This window comes from Setaria italica, chromosome V (assembly GCF_000263155.2).
Source record: "Setaria italica strain Yugu1 chromosome V, Setaria_italica_v2.0, whole genome shotgun sequence".
Taxonomy (NCBI): Eukaryota; Viridiplantae; Streptophyta; class Magnoliopsida; order Poales; family Poaceae; genus Setaria; species Setaria italica.
In genome coordinates this window covers 33,834,884-33,858,410 of record NC_028454.1, presented here as the reverse complement: position 1 = coordinate 33,858,410, position 23,527 = coordinate 33,834,884, and the positions used below count along the sequence as shown (strand labels likewise).

At 47.8% G+C, this 23,527-nt stretch overlaps 3 protein-coding genes across 9 annotated transcripts in view; 2 read left to right on the top strand and 1 right to left on the bottom strand.

The window, feature by feature from the left end:
* The window catches only part of LOC101770445 (LEAF RUST 10 DISEASE-RESISTANCE LOCUS RECEPTOR-LIKE PROTEIN KINASE-like 1.2), a 20,984-nt gene extending 10,889 nt beyond the window's left edge, over positions 1 to 10,095 (top strand). For 2 of the 6 annotated variants that reach the window (XM_012846282.3, XM_012846280.3), the window contains exons 2-5: positions 7,965 to 7,997; positions 8,457 to 8,738; positions 8,842 to 9,289; positions 9,385 to 10,095. In XM_012846282.3, coding sequence (XP_012701736.1) covers positions 7,965 to 7,997; positions 8,457 to 8,738; positions 8,842 to 9,289; positions 9,385 to 9,835 — 1,214 coding nt within the window. In that variant the 3' untranslated portion in view covers positions 9,836 to 10,095. The other 4 variants (XM_004969547.4, XM_012846281.3, XM_004969548.4 and 1 more) reach the window with 4 other exon arrangements.
* Positions 10,096 to 10,357: 262 nt separating this feature from the next.
* LOC101771374 (protein ABHD17C) lies at positions 10,358 to 13,953 on the bottom strand. 2 transcript variants are annotated; one of them, XM_004969550.3, is made up of 5 exons: positions 13,343 to 13,947; positions 11,948 to 11,984; positions 11,604 to 11,840; positions 11,475 to 11,522; positions 10,358 to 11,125 (listed from the first exon to the last, which is right to left on the bottom strand). In XM_004969550.3, exons 1-5 carry the CDS (start codon positions 13,723 to 13,725, stop codon positions 10,721 to 10,723), a joined length of 1,110 nt encoding a protein of 369 aa, XP_004969607.1. In that variant the 5' UTR covers positions 13,726 to 13,947; the 3' UTR covers positions 10,358 to 10,720. The 2 variants fall into 2 exon arrangements, with proteins under 2 accessions (XP_004969607.1, XP_022682197.1); XM_022826462.1 differs by lacking the exon at positions 11,475 to 11,522 and having other exon boundaries at positions 13,343 to 13,953.
* A 2,928-nt stretch (positions 13,954 to 16,881) lies between these two features.
* Positions 16,882 to 20,374, top strand: LOC101769637. The gene is made up of 5 exons (XM_004969545.4): positions 16,882 to 17,098; positions 18,343 to 18,403; positions 18,474 to 18,592; positions 19,214 to 19,260; positions 19,827 to 20,374. The coding sequence occupies exons 1-5, from the start codon at positions 16,928 to 16,930 to the stop codon at positions 19,867 to 19,869; spliced, it is 441 nt and encodes a 146-aa protein (XP_004969602.1). The 5' UTR covers positions 16,882 to 16,927; the 3' UTR covers positions 19,870 to 20,374.
* The last annotated feature ends 3,153 nt before the right edge of the window (positions 20,375 to 23,527 follow it).

The window sequence follows — 23,527 nt, the reverse complement described above, 5'->3', positions numbered from 1 at the left end:
AGCTACTTGAGTGCGTGAGACGAGCGCGATACCTTCAGTCTCCAAGCGTTTCGACGTCTCCACCGGTGGCCCACCGCCAACCAATTAAACAACCTTCTCAAAAAATAAAACCAGGTCAACTCCACTCATCTAACCACGCGACCTAGTATAAACGGCTGCGCGCTTAAGGAAGCAAACTGACTAGATCATCAGCTAAACAAGCACAGCCAAAGCGTCCGAGTCGTCGGCTCCGCGCCATGGCTCACCTACCACGTTTCCTCCCCGTCATCCTCTTCCCCTTCCTCTCCCTCGTCGCCCATTGCCCCGCCTCCCATGGCACCCCTCTTCCGCCCACCTACGACGTTTCCATGTGCGTGGACTCGCCGATCTGGTGCGGCGGCGTCGAAATCCACTACCCGTTCTACCTCGCCAACGCGACCGCCTACCACTACGGCGCACCCTTCTCTTGCGGGTACACCGACCTGAAGATAGCCTGCAAGGACGACGGGGAAACGCAGACCCCCGTCATCCACCTCGGCCGAGCCGACTACACGGTCCAGAACATCTTCTACAACAACAACAGCTTCCTGCTGGCCGACGCCGACGTGCTTCGCGGCGGCGATTGCCCCAGGGTCCGCCACAACGTCAGCTTCGACGAGGCGTGGCTGCAGTTGCGCAACACCAGCTCGCACGACAATCTCACCTTCTTCTTCGGCTGCTTCTCCAAGCAGCCAGGCGGCGGCGATCCTCGGCCGCTCGGTTTCGACACGGATAAGTACCGGATCAACTGCACGGGGTTGGGGAACGCACCTGGTGGCGGAGCCTCGTTCGTGTTCGCCGCCGAAGAGCTCGACAACGCCCAAGAGTATGAGTTGGCCGCGCACTGCGGGGAGATCGTCACCGTGCCGGTACGAAGCGAGGTTCTCGATCTCATGGCGAGTGATCAGTCCATGTTGGCGAGGGGTGGATACGGCGGCGTGCTAAGGCAGGGGTTCGAGCTCGCTTGGACCCGGAGCACCAAGGATCAATGCTACCGGTGCGAGAACTCAGGCGGGCGGTGCGCCTACAGCTACGCCAAGGCTTTCCTCGGTTGCTTGTGCAGCGGTAAGGTCGGTGACCCGTACTGCAAAAACAGTAGTGCCAGCACAGTACAACCGCCAAGTAAGTCCTCCAGGCTCCAGGACTCATCCTTCGATTTTACCCCTCGTTTCTGCGATCACCAGACGCGTTCCAGTAGCTTGTCGCGTTTGGTGCTTTCTTGGCTTCTTGTCCCCGCTGCTGCTGCTTCTCTGTTTAGCCCCGCGAGTTTTTTTTTTTTGATAAATGGTCCGCGAGTAGTTATAGTTTGGCTGAAAAATACCGCGTGGGTATGTAGAAAAGATAGGAATTCCAATTCGCATTTCCTCATTCGGTACCCCGTTTTGTTCTTTTTCACGAACGAGATTCATCAGGCGGTCCGGCGTACTCCACAGCGTTTCGTAGAGCAGAGAACCAAACTGTCCTTCCTTTCAGTCTGAACTCCGAAACAAGAGTCAGGTTACTACCTACTGCTCACTGAATTCATGCCGAAAGTGTGAAGCACAGCCTACACACCTGGTTTAATTTGCATCGCTGAATTGAGAAGTTAGCTAGCATTGGCTATGGTAGGCAAATGACCAGAAGCGTTTTCCTTACACGTTTAGAACACGTATGATACTTGAGTTGCTGCAGGCTCTTCGTTGGAGCGACAGCACACTGGCCGTGAGAGCAGAGACCGCCATGCGAGTACCCAAACGCTACGTTTGGTCCAAATTCAAGACGTGTTGCTGAGGTCGGAGAAAAGCCTAGTTTTGCGTTCACTGAGATAGTTCGACTACGGTGGTTCCCAGAACAGAGCCGACTGGGTCCCCTGCCGTTTATTAGTACCGCAAACTTTCTAACTGCTGACCACTCCGGACCATTGAACGCAAATCTTCTAGTGAGAATACGTACATGAATATCGATCCAGAACCAAGACCAAGGACGCGACCTTTCTTTCTTCCAAGGGCGTTAGCCAATGGAAAACGCGCGAGTGTGCACGGAACAGCGACGGGAGCGGGAGGTGCCAACACCTGACTTCGCCAAGGCAGAGTAATTGCCTAATTGGCATCTTGCGAGACCCAGCTGGTCACGGTCAGCCACGGCTCTTTGCCCCACTTTGCCGCCATGTCCCACTCGTCGGCAACCCGTCCGCCGATCGACAACTCATCAGGCCCTCGCGACCTTATAAACGGAGGCCGGCCGCCACCAAACCAGAGGGGGGGAAAACCGGAAAAGTAGCCTGACCTGTTTAGGTTTAGCCATGGCTCTCTTGCTACGGCACCGGCTGCTGCCGCCGCCGCTGCTTCTCCTTGCCATCTTGGTTGCCGCTTCCCATGGCTCGCCTTCCAGCGGGGGCGATAGCTACGACACCTCCATGTGCGTGCGGCAACCTTACAACTGCGGCAACGTCAACATCAGCTACCCGTTCTATAGCAAGATGGAAACTCTCCTGGGAAACGACAGCTCGTACTGCGGCTACCCTGGCATGGAGATTCAGTGCGAGGAAGGCCGAGCCTTCCTGGAACTCGACAGTGGCAAGTACACCGTCTCGCGCATCGACTACGAGCCCCCCGGAGTCTGGCTTGCTGATCCTGATGTCCTCAACGAGGGGAGCTGCCCCAGAGCCAATCACAACGTGACGCTCGGGAATGTCTCATGGCTGGACTATCCTAACGACACCGTCGATTACCTCCTCTTCTTTATCAATTGCAACTTCCTCTCCGCCCCCGACATCACTGGGCCACCGTCAAACACGACCTCCACCTGCAAATTCGATGACGAGCCGGCGTATGGGATGTCTTTTGTGTTTCGGGAGCAAGACGTGCCGTACCAGGACACGAATTGGTGGCAGGTGTGCGGCAAAGTTATCCAAGTGCCTGTGCTCAAATCCGGTCTCCCTCCCGATCCACAAAATGATCCTAGATGGAGGAACGGTGGGTACGGCAGCAGTCTTCGTGAAGGATTCCAGTTGGCATGGCACCAAGAGCGCAAGGCCTCCGCGTGTGACCAGTGCGAGCGATCCAAGGGGCAGTGCGGCTACAACAAGACGGGGGTATACGTAGCATGCTTGTGCTCCGGCGGGCGAGTCGGCACTCCCAATTGCACCACAGCCAATTCTTCCGGTAAGCCTCTCTCCAAGCTTTTCCAATTTACAGCGGGGATTATCGGTGATTCTTGTACGTCGCGTGCGCTATTAGAACTTAAACAATCACCGAAGGCCTTTTTATCTCGCTCTGCCGCTGTCGCCGCTCGTTTAGGGTCTATTTCGCTCTGCCGCTGTCGCCGCTCGTTTAGGGTCTATTTTGGGTTGTCAGGGGTTCCAGGGTAGAGACGAGCGGACCAAGCAAGCCCCCCCCCCCCCCCCCCCCCCCCACCCACCCGTCACCCGTCACCGAAACGGCATGTAGCAATCCCAGGAGGATTAGCGGCTGCTTGGCTTTAATTCATGGTGCCGGCTCTCTTTTTTCCCCTCTACATCGTTGCCCTTTTTTAGATCTCCCAAGAGATTGTTCATTTTCTCGAGCTAGCACGTTTCTTTTTTTGTGTGTGTTATTGTATGTGTTAGGGTCAGTTTGGTAAGGTTCTAGGAGTTATTTTTTTTTAGCTCCAGCTTCTTGATATAAAACGGCTCCGACTTCTCTATTACTCCAGGAGTGGAACCGTTTTTGATCAAATTGTTTAATAGAACTTCAGCTGGAGATACAGGAGAAATCGGAGCTGAAGCCTTGCCTGCCCATAGTATAGCACGGAAATTTGTTTAGCCTGGGCGACGTGCTGAGTGCTGACGTGTGAGCGCACCAGTTTGACCGAGTCAGCTGTCACATTTTCTTCTGGGCCTGGACCACCCGATACGGCCGATAGTTGGGCCTTTCTTCTTTTTTTCATGTCCCATCGGCCCGAACCGTTCTATGCTCCCCCGCACCCCCCGCTCGTGTGTTGCAAACTTGGGTTTAAGTTCAAGGCCTCAACATTTCTAACTGACATAAGCATGTACTTATACATAAAAATTTTACAGACACAACTCAATACGAACAACCCTTGTTCCAATCTGGACGCTGTTCCTTGCTGTGAAACAACGGAGCCACACCGCATACTGTGACTGATTCTTTCTTGGCGCTTTTCATGCCCCTGCTGGCTGCTAGGCCTTACTAGCTTACTGTAATTTTCTAACACACGCATGTGAACCGTTCCTTAAGAAAATCAGGCCTTCTAGACTTCCTGGAAACGATCAGATCTCAAGCGCATCTTTCCTTTGACGCCAATTCAAAAATGTGACTAGGCCGGGCTCTCGAGTCGCCACGGGACAAGGACATGGGGGATGTCCGGTCAGGTAGCGAGCGCGACTCTGGCCGAGTAGCGCGGTAGGCTGGCAACGTCGCGACTCGCGAGTCCGCTAGCTGCAGGCCCCGCACCAGCCATCGTGTGCCCGTATGCCCATGTCCTTGCCCCTCGTCAGCGTCAGCCACCCAACCTTTCACCGGTACTGCACGGCTAGCTGCACTTGCCATTGCCAAAGCGAGGTTCAAAACATTGCTAGCATAGAAACGGAGCCGCCCGACCGTCCGCCAACCAAACCGCGCGCCAGAAGTCCTGGAGAGCTGAACCAGGAGGAAAAAAAAAAGTTGCCCGCTTGCCAGTTGCCATGCCTCCCCTGAGCCACCGTGACCGAAGCCTCCTGCTGCTCCTCCTTCTCTTCCTCGCCGTCGGCTGCAGCGGCGATGACACCTACGCCACATCCGCGTGCCGGTGGCGGCCGTACCTCTGCGGCGGCGTGAACATCAGCTACCCGTTCTACCTTACCAGCGACACCAAGGCGATCCCGGACCACGAAGGCGAGTCGTACTGCGGCTACCCGGGCCTGGCCGTCACCTGCGACGGCGGCAACAGGGCCGTCCTGAAGCTCGGCGGGTATAACTACACGGTCTCGCGCATCCACTACGCGAACCTGATCGTCTCGCTCGCCGACGCCGACGCCGCGGCCGCGGGCAACGGCTGCCCCATTGTGGACCACAACGTGACCTTCCCGGCGGGCGCCCGGCTGTTCCTCCCCATCTCCGCCATCGACTACCTCTTCTTCTTCATCAACTGCTCCTTCGGGCACCCGGACGCCCCTGCTCCTTCCAAGCCCAAACCGCCGAAGCCGCCGACCATCAAGCCCATCACCTGCGGAGACTTCGACGAACCGGACTCCATGACGTTCGTGCTCCCGAGCCGTGAGGTGCCTCCCGCCGACTGGTCCGGGGCATGCAAGAGCGTCTTCGGAGCACCCGTGCTCAGAGACGCCGTCCCCCGCGACGCGCAGGACCCCAAGTGGAGGGGCGACGGGTACTCCAAGGCCCTCCGCTCGGGGTTCCAGCTGGGCTGGGAACGGAGCTCCGGGGAGTGCAGCCGGTGCGAGCAGTCCGGTGGCAAGTGCGGGTTCAGCGGCGCCGGCGAGTTCCTGGGCTGCCTCTGCGCCGACGGCCGCATGGGCGACGGCGACTGCAGTAAGACACTTGCTGACTCTTCTTCACTCGGTACGTAACTTAGGCCACCCATGCTTTCGTCGTCCGAAACGCCACAGAAACGAGCCATTATCCTTCGATTGCATTCAATCAGTAGACGTTAACCACCACACTTGGTTTGCTTGCATGACATGTCGCCGCCTCGCCGGTAAGCCATTGGCTTCCTTGCACACGCGACAACTCTTTCTTTCTGGACGGAGAAACCACTGGGGCGTTGGAAGAAATATCAGGGTGTGAAACGAACCGGAGCTTAAAGCGCGTCAGTCCAATTAGGTCCGGGCTCTCTGCTCACTAACCCGTCCTGCTAGTTCGACAGAGACGTGTCGTAGAACATTGAAGGCACCAAGCGCTTGTTTCTCAGTGGTTGTCTTGTCGCCGGCGGGGCTAGAGCTGTTGGGAAGAGTCTGGCTCCAAGATTTTGTCCAGGGCCCTCGGGTTCGGCCTCGTCGGTGTCAGCACGATCACGCGGAGAGGAAAAGTAATGGCGTTACAGATACGCACCTCCGTTTCGCCGAGATTTGCTCCGTCTCGTCGCACGGCCATGGACCGTTTCAGAGTTCGCAAGATCTTGGTTGATCCGTCTCTCCTGCTTTCAGTACCCCCATCTGTCTCGGTCCGGTGCCTACTGCTTACCTGCTTTCTGCAGCACCAAGTTGTGCGACTAATAACACTTAGCACTAAACCTCAGTGTTCAGTAGAGACACTTGTTGTACGTGATTGCTCTTGCTCAAAAGGACAGTCTTTCGCACGGTCATTTGATTTTTTTTTTTGCCACCCTAATAATGTAGTACAGTAGTTGTTGTCGTGATTACTCCCCTCGCTGATACATGGATCCATTAGAGTGACTGACAGTAGCCTACTTAAAAAGAAAAAAAAAACAACTCCTTTGCAAGACCCATTGCCACATTACAGTTGCACAACAGACTAACAGTAGCATCCTTTTTCATGGAGAAACGTTCGTAGCTTGTAGACTGTTTGCTGATTGTGCCTTTCGATGATTATGGCCGAAAACCTATCTGACACTACGGCCCAAACGACCGCTTCCCGGCAAGAGCTAACTGAAGAATTAATGGCCACGCGCTTGATGAGTAATCTAGGCCCACCTGTCGATGTTGGAGCACAGCAGAAGTTGATGCGCACTAGCTAAAGTCTTGTTAATTTCTTCAGAGGTGGACGTCTCATCACGCTTTCCAATAACTGAAAACCTTGCCTGTATGGCTGTATCGCTGGTGTTCACATTAGTTGGGCCCGGTGAGGCCTGAGACAGCAACAACACTAAATGCTGTATTGGTTACTGTCTTACTGAATCGATCGACTGTGGAATCATTAAAATTTGGTCCATTAAAGTTTGGGTTAAAATTTCTACATCCAAGGCTTAAATATTACTGTGTTCTTCATACAAGTTTGAATGGTAACATTTACTGCTCAAATTTCCTTGTTCAAGATAGACTTTGAGAGATTCTTTCTTAGGTAAGCTGAGGCTTTTCAGACAGCTCTAACCTTTGATTTGGAAGGCCTTTCAACTGCTCTGACGTCATATTGACATGTTCACTTTTCATTTGTCAGAAAGCTTAATCATATTTCAGGTGTCTGTCTTGCAAAGATATTTGTTGCCTGCCTTTATTAGTATTCAGTTTTCCTTTTTGATGCCGACCTCCTACCTATAGTTCTGTCCTGACCTATATATATTGCAAGGTACTTTGTGATTATGACCTAGATATACAAAGACCAAGCTATTGACAAAAGGCCAAACGACTACTTGCCTTACAACTTTTTCCTATGTTCTAGTATTTTTCCATGCTACATGATGCACCATATCTTCATAAAGAGGAGCAAGTTGTGTCAACAAAATAAAAAGAGAGGACTAAAACTCTAAAAGGAAGATCTTGCACCATGTTCCACTGTTACTAAAAGGTGCAGACTATTTAAAATGTAGGGAGTTGCCCTACCTGGTCAAAAGTAAATTGAACTTGGTTTACATTTTGGCCAAAGTTACCATGCTTTGGAACCTTGCTCTATCTACAAAAGAGATTTGTGTGTGGAAGTTTCAACAGAAGAAGGAAACAACAACCAGAAAGTTACTTTTGCTGCTTCTAACTTCTTGCTATCACAGCATATAATATTCAAATGGACTTTATACAAATGAAAGTTCATGCATGCCTTCAGAGGCCAGAGTAAAGATTATTCCTTCTTCTAAAAGAATATGGCACCATTTAGGTAAATTCTAACAAATATACCTGATTAATAGACTCAAAAAAACCACCTAAATTTCTCCATTTGCTTTTTTTGTAATTCTTTAGTGGAGTTTGTCTTACCATCTCGAGTAGAATGTGATAGTTTTGTGCTTTACGTTTCTGTTTGATGTAAATCAGCTTAATTTTGCTCAGATCTGACATTTTTTTTCTGTTCCTCTGCATGCAGGATCAAAAAGGACTCCTCTCAAAGTTATTGCAGGTAAGCGCTATGCTGCCTTTTTCGACAATTTTGCTCGAAAGGATCCACTGTCGTTTGCATAAACAAATCCCGTTTGTTACATAAACTTTTCTGCAATTCTTTTTAATATCTGCCAGCCTACTGCTAAACATTCCTGACCGCAGAAAACATAATACAGTTTACACAAATATATATTCATGGGCTCTTTCAGAAACTAATATATCAAAGCACTATGCTGGTTTCTGCCTTTCTGGGGCATATAACCGATGACCATTAGTTCATAATTCATGAAGAAATAACAAAAATGATCGCTTATAGTAGTACTGTACTGTGCATTCTAGTTCTAGGCTTCTAGCTGCAAGAATTTCTCACACGATTAATCAGGACCGAATTCACATCCTTCTGGAATTATGCAACATTTATAGACTTGCAAGCTTACTGTGACTGGAGGTCTGGAGTAATAGCTAGCGCAATTTTCAGGTGTCTCGGCTGCTGCTGCTGGTCTTGCCGTGCTTGGTGCTGGCGCGTTTCTGTTCATTATGCGCAAGAGGAGGAAGAACAACGTGATCAACTCATCCTCGAAGCTCCTCAAGTACAGCGGCTCTGGCGGGACCCCGCGTTCCCGGGTCGGCGACATGGAGTCCGGCAGCATCGACGACCCGGCAACGCACCTCTTCACCTACGAGGAGCTCGAGGAGGCCACCAATTCCTTCGACGAGAACAGAGAACTCGGTGATGGCGGCTTCGGCACCGTCTACAAAGGTAGAAATGCCTTCGGATTTGCATTTTGCAGTGCCAATTGGTATGGTATTCATCATATGTCGAACCACCTGACGTTCTGATGCACTTACACCTGTGTGCTCAGGGTACCTCAAGGATGGGCGCGTGGTGGCGGTGAAGCGTCTGTACAACAGCTACCGGCGCTTGGAGCAGTTCCATAACGAGGCGGCCATCCTGTCCGGCCTGCGCCACCCGAACCTGGTCATGTTCTACGGCTGCACGTCCAGCCAGAGCCGGGAGCTCCTCCTGGTGTACGAGTTCGTCGCCAACGGCACGGTCGCCGACCACCTGCACGGGCCCCGCGCCCCCGAGCGCGCCCTCTCGTGGCCGCTCCGCCTCAACGTCGCCATCGAGTCCGCCGCGGCGCTCGCCTACCTCCACGCCATCGAGCCGCCCGTCGTGCACCGCGACGTCAAGACCACCAACATCCTCCTCGACGCCGACTTCCACGTCAAGGTCGCCGACTTCGGCCTCTCCCGCCTCTTCCCCCTCGACGTCACGCACGTCTCCACCGCGCCCCAGGGCACGCCAGGGTATGCCGCAGTTTCATCGTTTTTTGCCCAAAAGTTCCTCTTGATGATTTCAACACGTAACGAATTTTCTTTTTGTGTTCTTGCACGCATGGCAGGTACGTGGATCCAGAGTACCACCAGTGCTACCAGCTGACGGACAAGAGCGACGTGTACAGCTTCGGGGTGGTCCTGGTGGAGCTCATCTCGTCGAAGCCCGCCGTGGACATCACCCGGCACCGCAACGAGATCAACCTGGCCGGCATGGCCATCAGCAAGATCCAGAAGTGCCAGCTCGAGCAGCTCGTGGACCTCGACCTGGGCTACGAGTCCGACCCGGCGACGAAGAAGATGATGACGATGGTGGCGGAGCTGGCCTTCCGCTGCCTGCAGCAGAACGGCGAGATGCGCCCGCCGATGAAGGAGGTGCTGGAGGTGCTCAGGAGCATCCAGGGCGAGTGCCCGATGGAGAAGGACGGAGACAAACACAAGGACGGGCCCTTCTCGCCCACCACGGTCCACGCTCCTTGGGACAGCAGGGCCACGACGCCCAACACCAGCAGGGATTAGATTAGTAGTGCTTGAGGGCTGCTGATACCCATCGAGATTTAGTTGTGTTTGTTACCGCTGCTGCATAGAGATGTGCTTGTTGTGCGAGGCATGCCAGATTGCCTGTCCTTTGGCTTTCAGGGTTCGTAGCTCCTGGTGATGTAAATATTTTGTTTTGTTGGTACCGTCAGAACAGAGGGAATATGTACATATACATAAGAGTGGTGGATGGCACTTAGTATATATGAGTACTAAACATGTCACAAGTGACTAGACTGACCTTTTCTTTCTTTCTTTCTTTTTTTGGCTTAAAGGACTAGCCTGACCTTTTGATAACCGTTGCTCCAAACAGGTTGCCATGACATGTACTGCACTACCGAATAATCCAACCGTTGCTCCAGACAGGTTGCCATGACATGTACTGCACTACCGAATAATCCATACAAGATGCAGATTGGGGCACAGGAGAAAGCTCACATGGATCACCAACCACGATGCATGTGAACTTTATACTGGTGCACCCAGAACAGACTATCGTGCTCGTGATTCCGTTAAGGCTTTAGACTTTGCACAGAGTGGGGGCAAATGTTTGTATTGGTCCCTCGTGATTACAGACAACAATGGTACACTTTTACATGATGGAAACCCTAATCGTGCTGCAAAACAGGCTGACGGTGTCGGTGTAAGTGTTAAATTAACTGAGGAACTACCGGTTTCGAGTAGTAGTTCTCTGATGGATACGATAGTAGCTTCCTGGTTCTCTTTCCTTATTTAACAGCTATTTTCTCTCCACCGAAGGAACAGCTGAAGCTATTCCTCGCGATATCATGTAATACAGTTGCTTGATTCCCTTGCTATAATATTCAGATACTGCTCCACAATTTGTGCCGAAGATCACATCATACATCACCAGACCAAGCATCTTCTCCTTCTGAACTTGTCGATATCGTCTGAGCTCATCCGTGGTTTCTCAGGAACATCCACTGTTTTAGATTTCCCGACTCGGCTATCCAGGCTCTTCCGCGAGATCTGTGAGCATTTTGCGGCCTCCTTGGGTTTTTCCGAGCATGCAGCCTCTGTTGCTTTACTGGTAGTGTCATTGTCATCCTTTGCTGTTATCTCTTTCGGGTCAGGTTTTGGCGATTTTTTGTTAAGGCTTGACACAAACTTCTTCAAGTGCCTAATGTAATCAGGATACAGCTCGAGATTGCAGTGGCCACCGCCACTTAACCACAGTGGTGAATATTTTACTTTGCAATGCTCCCATAGCTGTTTTCCATGGGAGCAGTCGACGACATCATCTGACGTACCCTGGTATGAGAGCGATCAGGTTATGACAATCAGAGCAACAACATTCTTCGGAAGCAACTATGATACTAGATAACAAACATGAATCATGAATGTTTCAAGATGCCAGTTCTTAGGCCTCTAACTTTGACATATATGACTGTTCATTTTTAAATTTTCCATACTTGGCTTGCTGAGTGGTGCATATTACTCATGAAACTTCTACATTGGACACCCTGCTACAGATGAGGAATCACCTATTTTTGTGCTCATTCTACTGGTAAATCATATCCAAAGTTAATTCCACCAAGGATCAAATGTAAGAACTGGTCACTAGTGAAAATGAGGGAAAGAAGGAAATAGTAATACTCACATGAATAACAAGCACTGGGCAATTTACCAAGCCAATTTTATCAATGTTCTATAGAAAGGATAAAAGATATCAGTTACTAAGCAACCAAATAACCATATAGTTTTATGGAAATAAAAGAACCAAATATACCTTGTAAATGTCAAACCAAAATGTCCGTTTGACTGGATATAGTACTCTTAGTCCAGATAAAATGGGACTGTGCAAAACCACAGCTCGCAAGTTTGGCAATCGTGAAGCAAGATCAATGGTTGGACCACTTCCAACAGACTGACCATATAAGATTATATCCTCATCCGCGACACCATATTTTTCCTTGAGGCAGTTGTATGCTGCTTCAATGTCTGCATATGTATTACACTCAGTGGGCTGTTCAATGGAAGAATAAACTGTATATTAAGATATGGTTAGGGAGAAATTAGATATGCTAGGTAAGTTATTGATGAAGCAACCAACATAAGAAAAACAGAAGATACCTTCCCTGTAGATCTCCCATAACCAGAGTAATCATACCTGCAGTAACATAGAGTCTGTTAAACACCACTTTCAGGAAAAAAAATAGCTGCTCATAAATTCAGCTGTTCTTGTGGGTACTGAAGTAACTTTGACCACAAATTATGCACCAGTTTAGAGAAGCCCCTATAGCAATGGAAAGCTGTTGAACATTGTTCCAAACAATGCATAAGACAGAAAACAGGCACTTAAAATGCAGTGATTCAATTGCCAAGCTAATCATACTTCCTTGGGATGCAAGAGTAAACAATCCTGGATGCTTTGCAGGATTGTGAAGCTTTTGGTGCAGATGCTGATTATGCTGTTTAGCAAGAGTTACAATAACGAAAACATGATTTAGTCTCAGTTTAACATAAATCTTATGGAATAATCATAGTCATTGAAGGAAATTGTCTTTCAGGAATTCCAATCTCCTCGTCCTACTAGAGGCTGACACATGAGAGAGAAACAGCCCTTGGAATCCAAAATATGATGCACATCTCCATGCATAATGCAATACACCAGACAGACCCACTAATCATGCCTCGGAGTGCAAGTCGCCATCTCATCAGCATCAAAAAAGTTCATGGTGTAAAATCCAAGATACATCCACAAAATACATTATCTTGCTTCTCTGGCACACCTACAAAGTCGGTACAGTCCCTTTCTTAGAGGGGATAGCTTGGCATTATTACACCTGAACACAAGTTACATATTTCTCTGTTTTTTCGTTTTATATGAAACGGATCTCTCTATTATGAACTGTTAAATACCCACCAATTACTCTTGGACTAAGTACTCCCAAGTCCCTACCTATTTCTTTCCCTGGAACAGAATCCGCAAGTGTATGATTCTGTTGGTCAAAACCTCAAAAGCAATGCACTAAATGCAAGTGTCTCCTCAACATCAAAACTTAAATCAAGTGAATTTGGGGGGAGAACAGCATGGCTGCATGGGTTTATTTGCCACAGTTGGACAAATTGTATTGGTAAACTGGTATTGCTAGAGGGAAGGTAGTTGTTTGCTACTATAAATACAGCTTGACTTCTACCGCACTTAACCAAAATGGTTGAGTATGTGATCCAATCTTATTTCCCATCAATCATTCAATTTCATGCCAAATTGGCTGTTGCTGCTATAGCGTCCCAAAATCAAAGTAAATCGCATCGCTTGTCCCAATTGAAGCAACCGGCCAGGAGATGAAAAGCACACCACATCTAACAATAAATGCACCCAGAAATCGACGCCTCCTGCGAGTACGCGCCTTTCCCAAAACCCTCCCGCAAGTTTCCCCCAACGGAAAACCTCTCCAGCCGCACCCAAATCCAGCAAAATTGGCAATCGCGCGGCCTGAAGTGAGCGTGGGGCGGAGCGTTTACCCGAAGAGATTGACACGGAGGCGCTTGCTGAGCTCGACGAAGAGCCCGTACATCTGGCCGAGGTCGGCGGCGTTGCCGTGGGAGTAGAGCATCGTGGCGGAGGCCCGCGCGTGGCGCACGTACACCCCCACGATCTCGTTCCCGCGGCGCGTGCGGAGGCGCACCACCTCCGTGCCGTCCTCCTCCTCGGCGGAGGCGGCCGAGGAGGGGTCCCCGCCGCCGGCGCCGGCGCCGTCCCGCCTCCGGCGGCGCCCTGGGGCGTGGGAGATCTCCGGGATGGCGAGGCGGCCGGTGGCGGCGTCGGCGACGACGACGGTGTAGGACGGCGGTGTGGGCGGGAAGAAGGCGAAGCGCGCGGCGATGGTGGACGTCACGCCGCCCATGTCTCTCCCCCCGGCGAGTCAAGGGGGGCGGTTGGTCCTGGTCAGCTGCAGCGCCGCCGCCTCGTGGCGCGCGGAGGCATGCGACGCGATGCGAGCAGGGTTTGGATCGGAGGGTTCGGTGGTGGTCTGCGAGCGGAGAGAGAGAGAGAGAGAGAGAGAGAGAGAGAGAGAGGAGGAGGAGGAGGTGGGAGCTCACTTCTGCCTGCGAGCTCCTTTTTTTTTCCTCTCCTGTTTTTAATTCGGACGTTGCTTTGCTTTTGGTTGCGGCTGGATCGCCGATTTACCGAGAAGGAGCGAAGCGGTTGGCCTCACCCGGACAGGAATGTCGCGGATCGGATGAGGCGGGCGGTCGCCATGGCCGATGCTGCGGCGGTTGTTGTTGCCTCGTTGGACTGGGTGGCGATGGTACTTTGCCGAACTAGTTGAACTGTACTATGGTTGGTAGGTTGGTGCGTGACTTTTATCAGGTTTTAAATGTCCTTCAGGTAGCGGTACTAGGAAGTTTGTTAGAAAATTTTGACTTGGTGTTCACGTGCTCATTAAAGTAAAATTTCGTACTCACCAAGTCATTTTATTTCACTCATTTTACCTATACTTATTTACTCTCTATGAATATATACATGACAGCAAAGTTATTGGCAGGTTAAAAAATTTAACTATGCTTATGGTAAGATCCACCGTGACTTAATTATTTTAGTACTATAGTGATGATAGGATATGCTTTTTTTAAAAGGAGTTATGCCGGAAATGTAAGGTTAGAAGAGAAGTAACCAATTAGCGCGAATGACTTGGAGTCATTGTTGTGTTGATGTAAAAAAAGAGTGTAAAATAAAAATGGAAAAAAATCAAAAACTACTTTTGAATCCATCATGAAATGAGAAAATATATGTGGTTCTCCACATGTCTTCTTTTTTCAGGAAAAAAAAGGTAAATGGATATGATGAGAAGTGATCTTACAATAATTAACTTTAAGAAAGAAGAGGCATGAGGTATGGTTGCTTTCCTTTTGTGGATGAGAGGTGGCAAAAAGCAATGGTCGTTCACTGCTAGTTTTGAAAAATTTTATGGCCCCTCTATTAGGTTCCCTTCTCCTACCACTTGTATACTTGTATTCAGGTTTAGTTGTTGATGTTAATTTGTCTTGTTCACAAAATCAAACCTCTTTATGATGTGTATTGTGGACCATGCATTATGCTGTCTATGTACTCATTTGTTTGTCTTACACTTAGATGAGGAGATGTCATACAAAAGCAAAAGTTATACACCTAACTATTGAAGTAACAAGAAACGATGACCAATTTATTCTACACCTCTCCTTGCTAATAAAAAGTGGATTTCAAGCAGCAGATGATAGAATAATGGCCATACTTAAACTTATACTCAATATATCCATGGTTATACGATGTTTAAAGTTTCATTTTGTTTCAAGTGTATATTAGGTTTAAAAGTCTGAAATGAGCTAATCACATCATTACCTACCTATAGTAAGCACCGTGACACAAAATCTAACTCAATATGTTATGACATTTGAATCCAAATCTGCTCCGCCAAGTTCAACCAATTTGGAAGTTGTTTTTTTGTTTTGGCCATAGCATGAATCCATTTGTTCTTTTTTTACAAGAAGAAATTAAAGCTTGTATCAGGCATGTTAGGCTCCTTAGTAAGCACAAAAGTGATGTATGGAATTAATTGGAATAGTGTGGTTGCTTTAACTGTTTATTGATGCTATCTTTAGAGGCTACAAAATGCCATATATCAAAAATAAATGGAGAGAGGAACCTTCACGCCATATTTCCGTATCACGATAAAAACGAATCTACTTAGCCAATCCTACCGATGAATTCATGAATTTAAGCTTTGATGGTTAGAGGCGTTGCCTCGTGGAAGTGCCTCCCGATTCCTCCACGGTAGAACTGTACAGATTTCTAGGTGGCCACAGACGCGCCCCCACGAGAGCGAGCGGCGCAGAGGATGCACGAATCCAAGTGTCCGCGTTACACCGGCCTAGCCGCCGAGGTGCGGATAGGTATTTGGCAGTAGCAGGAGTGTCCTCCCATCGGCGGGAGGGCTCAGGGCTCCTCCGCCCTCGCGAGCTCAGCTCCGATCACTGGAGAGCAACAGGAGATTTGGCGCCATCAATCATGCCCGTGATGGGCAGCAGTACAGGAGACCAGGCCAGGGGATAAACTCGCCCGTTTGACCGGCGAGCTTGTCCGGGAGGGACGCAAACTAAGAGGTTTCGATATTAGGTGATAAATTTTAGCAGTGTTATATCAAATATTCGGCTTCTAATTAGAAGAATTTAACATAAGCTAATTATAAAACTAACTGCAGAATTCCTATGCTAAATCTAATTAATTCATCATTAGTAAATGATTACTGTAGCACCACGTTGTCAAATCATGAACTAATTAGGCTTAATAGATTCATCTCATCTCGCGAATTAGACTCCATTTGTGCAATTAGTCTTGTAATTAGCCTATATTTAATACTCCTAATTAGTATCAAATATTACATGTGCTAAACTTTAGCTTGGGTATCCAAAACACCCCTAAAGCAAGCTGCCAAGCACAGCGCCGGCCGCCGGAATCGATGGATCTACCACCACTACCAGGCCGAGCCCCACATAGAAGCTGATAGCCCCTTCACATGTCTCGTGTCATCTTGCAATCACCGACGATGTATCAGGAGTGGGTTCTCCCGCTGTTCTTACGTGCTTGGTGCTTCCAGCCGTGGTTGCCTCTCCGAAGACGGCGGCCCGGCATGTAGCAGCTAGTAGGTGGGACTAGGGAGGCTTTTTGCGAACATCATCACGGTGCGTGCGGAAATCTTCTGGTCTATACGCGTGGCGTTCTGGTCCGTTTTGTGTGCGGTTTGAAATGTCAAATACTCAAATGAGCGATGGAAGACTTTGACCTCGTGGACGTGGAAGCATTCTTGGTGAAAACGTGAAGTGTCGCGCTACTCCTTACTCGTACGCTTCTGTTTCATGCAGGAGAATGTCACTGTTTTAGACTTTAGAAATAGGACTAATAAAAAGCTAAAAAAAAAGGTTTAATAAAAGCAAAAAAGAAAAACAGTTCTATCAATAGAAACTCTTCACGGGCCTGGTCGCACCAGTTTTATCGGCCTTGGGCCACGGGCTCGACCCAACAGCAGGCCACTAAGCTAAGCCCAATCCACCTGTTCTCGGGTCTCGGCCATGGAGGCCGCAAGCAAGCAGGAGGCGGCGGGGAGAAGCGGAGGCGGCGCAGGAGATGGCGACGGAGACGACGAGGCGAAGAGGAAGGAGGAGGCGCTTGCATCCAGCAGGCTCCTCGACCCGGGATTCAAGCCCTCCAAGCTATCCCAGGACCGGCTCGACAAGTTTAAGGTGCCCTTCTTGTACTGGATTTCTCCAAACGTTCGGTGTTGATCTTTTGATTTTCTTGATCCGCACACGGGGGTGCTTGTTCTAGAAATTCATTTATGTAGAGTTCGTGCGTGTCAGTAGGAAGCCTACTTTGAGGTAGTCTATACAGGATGAGCTTATTAGGGCGGGGCAGAACTGGTCTCGCTTATTAATTTTCGACGTATAAATGGACACTTTAGAGATTCAAGTAAGGTTGCCGGTCGATAGTATGTTTGTGTTGCCATTGTTGAGTAGGAGTAATTCACTAAACTCTACTTCAGTGAATCCTGAGTTTTGGACCGTACCCCATAGGCATGAAGTTGCCACCTGATTGTTTGAGAGTTGTCAGTATATGCCAGTTGGGAAATATGTCCAGTTGGGCCTGTTTGGGTAGAAGGGGAGGGGGGGGGGGATTAAATCTAATCATCTAATCCTTACGATTCGGTACAAATTTGAACTGAATAAAAAACCTCTACTACCCAAACAGAACTTTTGTAATCTTTGGAAAACCAGTCAATCCTAAAGAGTTAAGACTGCTTCTTCTTCTTTTTTGTGTCAACCAAATTCTTGATCCAAAAGAGCAAAAGTTTGAGCTGGCAGATTTTTTTTAACTTCCAACTACTTTGAAGAGTTCGGATAGAACAACATAGGAAAGCAATGATTAAACAAAGGGGTAATTCTTTTTATTTAATTCAAGGTTTCTATGCAGAATAACAGCTTGTGCCAGCTATATGTAAAAGCACATTGAATCTATCGAATTGAAGAAGACACTGAACTGAGAAAATGCAACAATAGCACTCCTAGCCTTCTTTGTTTTCCTAACCTCCTAGAAGTATTGATTTGAAACCCTATCACATACTAGACTCTGGGTTGGTACATAGACAAATATCTTCCCATCCTTATCTTATCAGGGCTAGAGACCTAGAGTGGGTGTGAAATGGGATGAAGTTTTCCATGGTTTACTTCTTGTCTTCTATTATCTGTCAAATCAAACCGAAGTCTTCAGCCCATTGATTTCAGTTCAGTTTAGAGAGAAATCTCACATCCTTAAGTTGAATTTGTGAATCTCTAGAACCTCAGCCCTGAACGAAATGGCAAATCTTCAGAGATATGATATGTGTTTTACTGTGGCACTATGGTTCTCCTTCATAATATCCATTCTTGATATAGTTCATCATTTTCTTCTGAATTACCAGGTCAATTACTTAATTTGTCATGTGATGCAGGAATTACACAAGAAACGGTTACAGATAACCGAAAAGCCAAAGTATAAAAGAAAACCGAAAGGTACCTGTCTCTCATGTATGTTCTCTTGTTTAAGCACGCAACTCACTAATCAGACGTTCTAATTCTTTAGGAACCACTGGGAGAAGTACCAAAGTAACCAACGATTATAAATTCATCGACAAGGATGAATCCGCTGCTAGTTCTCCAAGAGATGTATACCATACTTCGTCAGTTACAGTAATCCAAGAGGTATGCCTGTTGCCTGGTTATATGAACTGCTGGGCACTAATTTTGACCTACATTCTGTAAACAATGATTCGCTAGAATCTTTCAACAACAATAAATGAGCAGCCAAACAAGCTTGGATACAGTAATGGAAATCTTTTTACTTTAGAATCTTATTTTATCAGTCCCAGTAATCTTCAGATTGATCTTAGGTATTGAAAGTTGTTCCAAGTAAGGCAACAAACTGCTTTATTGGAATTGTTGTGGTGAAACACAAACTGTTTCCATACTATTTTTGACAGGTATCTCACACTGATAGTTACTGCTTTAATGGCAATCGAACAATGAACTAAAATCTTCTGTTAATCTATTTTTGCCCAATGCTCTTTTAATGTCAGATACACAGATATTTGTCAACTTGATATGAGAAAATGTTAACAAATCCTTTATTAACTTTGATATGCCATTGAGCAGACTTGGTTGCCATTAGGTGGTTAACAGAGTCAACTTTGCATCCTCTATGATACTCCATATTTAATTACTACAGTTTAGATATCGTTAGGAGCCCTCATCTTACTTTAATTATACCCCACAGTTGTGACTTCATGCAATAACCGTGATGGTTTTACCACCATATATGTACAGGATCCTGCACAACCCCTGTCAAGGGACAAAAGGAAGCTACATTGGGGGTATGTTTTCATTATTGTATCATACTGTGTAATAACTTCTATTTTTTTGCACCCTTATGTTATTCTTAACTTGTTTAGTATTCAGTCTTAACTCCATCGCTTCACCTTTCATTATTCAAAAGATTTTTTTAAATTGCACAACTCCTTGTGGTAATGGAAACCTTTCTTATTTTTCAAAAACTTTAGTTAGCTGCTCCACCTTTCATTGTTCAGAAAGGAAACACCGCCGGACTTCTCAATTTTGCTATGTGGGAAAAGTAGTACACAAAGGCTTCACGCTGCAATTTGGTAATAGATAGTCTTTGTTGCTAACCTTAAGCTTTCTATCAACTTTGTCTGATGAGCACAAGGTCTCTTCACCCCTAAGAAGTCAGACGCAATTTGAACCACGAGTAAAAGCAGAATTACCTTAGTTCTGATCGAATGTGTTGTGATAGCGGTCTAGCATGATATTATTGTGACCACATTTCAGAACTGCTGATGTGATGGTTTGTTTATCACTTTCACTTCTTGTGAGAAGCATCGATGGTCTTTGGCCGTTGCCTCACCTGTCCAATCTATTTCAGGCTTGATATTAAAGAACGATGGGAAAGGAAGGCAAACATGTAAATATCTGAAGATCTAACAGCAAGAGCATGTCCATGCTGCATTTGAGTGAAAGCAGAATGACAAAAGGAAATGGCAGACGATTTCCACGGATCATCAGGTTGTTGGTCAGGTTCACGTTTCTGTCAGCAGGCAGAACACTGGAGCTGGAGGTCTGGAGCAAAAACAAAGATGTCAGAACTGAGCAGCAAGTTAGTATCAGATTTTCTTGGTTTTGCCTAATGTTTTCTCCAGAAGCTTTAGCTAGACTTTGCTCTGTTTCACTGTCTGATTTAAGCTTTCGAGTGCCAGGATAGTGTTTATCGCGTTTACTTCCTGTGTGACAGTTTGTTTATCGCTTCCACTTCCTGTGAAAAGCATTGATGGTACAACAGAGGCCCACGTATATTTGAACGGTTCAAGATCCCTGCAACCTTTTGCAAGGCCGAGCAGGCTAGCGTTGCTTTGGGCCTTTTCCCCTTGCAACTACTATTATGTTTATCACAAATGCTGTCGTCGAGAAGTATGATATGATAGTGTAAAAGAATATTTCCCATATACTTCTTGCAACTTGCTGCTGCGGCTTATTTGTAAAAATTGAAGCAGGTGAAGGCAAAACGTGGTAATAGATTATCGATGGTCGGCATCCAGAGATCGCCGCCAGATTTTGGCCCATTTCTAAACCCTCGAGCGCCTGTCTGGTGCGGTCCATTCGGGAGGGCTATACTCCATCTTAGGGACGTTGGCTATATTTGTATCTTAGGGATGCTTTCAGTTCGTACTACGGTCGGCATGGTGTGGTGGTGTCCGTTTAGGAGCTTTGTGATGGCTATTGGCTATATAAATATATCTTAGGGATGTTGGCTTTGTATATATCTATATCTTATCTTAGGGATGCTTTCCGTTCGTACTACGATCCCTGGTCAACGCAAATATATACATGTGGTACTTGAACTTGCAGCCATATGCAAACTTGTCATCGAACATGTGGCGTCATCGAGTTCTATAAAATTTTTAAGCCGTTCCGGATTATATTTGTAAGCCATTCTAGATTATAGGTTGTTTTGACTTTTCTACGTGCATAAATATTATTATGCATCTACGTTTGTATATCTAAGTACTTAATAAAGTCTATGAATCTAAAAAAAGGCTAAAACGATCTATAATTTGGAACGGAGGGAATGGATGAGTATTAAACAGGGCATCCAAACAGGGCACGTAAAGTAACGGAGCAGACGTTGTCGTGGGCGAGCGGAGAGGTGCACGGGACGAGCAGGACCGAACCGATGGATGGCGTGAAGTCAAGAGTGGTCATCAGGATCTGCGGGCTCGCCAACGACGATAACATTTCCAATTTTCAGCAGTAAAATTATGTGGCAAATTAAGTGAACATTGGCATCTGCTACACAACAGCAAAACGTCGGAGAGAACAAAGTTGAAACGGGTCGGACTTTGTAGCTGCCTAGCTGGAGAGAGGGAAGTGGTAAAGAAAGGGGGGGACATTGGCATGCCCAATTCAACGCTGAGATCGATCCAGCACCGGGTGGTGGTCACGTGCGCTATATCTAACATGCACAGCTGTAGCATCTGTTTCTGTTGTCCAATCTCATGATGGACCGAGATACTGAATCTCTCTCTGTTCTACTTTTCCCGTCCCAATTACAATTCACTGTAGCTTTTCTAATTTAATAAATTTTGATTGAGTAGAAAAGTCTGCCATGTTCCTATGATCGTTCATGTTTGGATTGAATGCTAACCCGCCTGGTGCTAATGCATATCTAGATAAAAAAAAAGAAGTTAAAACGAATAGATGGCCTTCCTGTGTTGTGTTGTCTGCTGTCTCTCTCATGGCGGCTGTATACGTATACCTAGCCTAGTCTGACTGAAAGCGTGAGCTACGTAAGGCATCAGAAGAGGGAACTGAAGCGAGTTTGGCACGTACGTCGCCACGTACACGGCGGAGCGCAGGCCATGCATGTTTGGCGGTGAGCGCGTAGCCGATTACGTGGCCGGCTACGAGCCTACGCGACGTCTGCAGCGCAGGCCAGCCGCGGAGCGGCGCAGGCCAAAAGGAGATGCGTGACCACACCACGCCACGAGAGACAGGCAGATGAGACGACGTCGCCCGCAGCGCAGGCCATCAAAGAGATCGATGACCACGATGACAGCCAGAGACAGCGCCCCGCGTGGTGTGATCAGATCAGTTGCCGCCCTCATCTCCTACGGTCTGCGTGCGCGCCTCATGGTCTTTGATGAGACCACTGGTAACGCTTTCTGGAATGGCTGGATGGGCGTACAGCTTCAGCGGCGAGTCGGTGACCGACGACGGCCGGCCGGCTTCGAGCAATGCAATGACTCCATGGGAATTGAAGGAACCCGACGACGTCGTACGCATCCCGGTATCCGTGTGACCGACCGGAGCGAATTGATTGATTCGGCTACATTGCCTTACATACGGAGATCAAGTGAATTAGCACCCGTTTTCATGTGATGTGGAGTCCACCTCAACCCGTGACTGCAAAATTCAATGGGCAGCCCTGTGAGAAGAGAACTGGTCACCATTTCGATTATTGTCCTGTTCACAGCTCGTGTGATCGAGTAGCGTAGTAGCTACTGTGGCGATCGCTTCGTGTATCCACTTGTTACCGTATATCACTAGCGATAGGGGAAAAAAAAGGTAAAACAAAGAAGGCTCCCGTTTTAGCCTAACGCGAGAGCCCTCCTGCCGAAACGGATGGTTGTTGCAAATTAAGAAAGGAACGAAGGTGACGAACAAAATTAGAATGAGGATCAAGAAAATAGTAATGGAGACAAACCTCTGATTTCGACCGTCGGTTGGGCATGCTCCGACGATTGGACGATGCTCTATTGATGTCAGGGTTCGGGATTAGGGGTTAGTGACAGGGATTTTTATAGGGCAATACGAGGATTTATGGCCGACTAGGATAGAGAGAATGCTGGGGAGGTGCAGTTGTCGATGAGCGAGATGGTGACGGTGCCACCTCTAACGGTAGAGGAGCGGCGGCGGACGGGAAGGGTGTGCGGCAAGGGAGCCTTATCGAAGAGGTTAGCATCAGGTGGGGCTTGAAGGGTGGCGGCGACATGATGAGTCCCCACTAGTCGCGCGTGAGGAGTGGAAGCAAGCGGCGGCAGGATCAATATGATGGTTGACAATGATGCTAGAGAAGACGCTAGAGGCTGTAGAGAAATAGATTGTGCATGTGTTGGGGGAGGGTACAACTTGGATGATGACAAGTAGATGGGCGCCGGAAAGACAACGGGTGAGCAAACGGGGACGGCGACAAGGAGCACGGCTTGTGGGCTCACTATTTAGGCCTAAGCGGGAGGGTTTGCTCTATAGTGTCTTCTGTATATATTACATGGATTTACATTATTGCGACAAAACAAAATTTTGGCTACAAAACAAAACTTTGGCTAGATAAAGTTAAAGTTAAAATTAAAATCAAGACGAGGATCGATAGGGTTATATGAAAGATGCGCATGTGTGAGCAGAGCGGGGTGCTTTGTTTTCACCGGTTAGCTAATCACACTATTTAGGATAGTAATTATCATGTACCTGGACCTCTAAACTAACTATAGCAGTTAGGAGTTGAGATGGACCTATCAACTCCTACATAACTTGTCACATATATATGGATGGTACTTCAATATTACGTGCTGA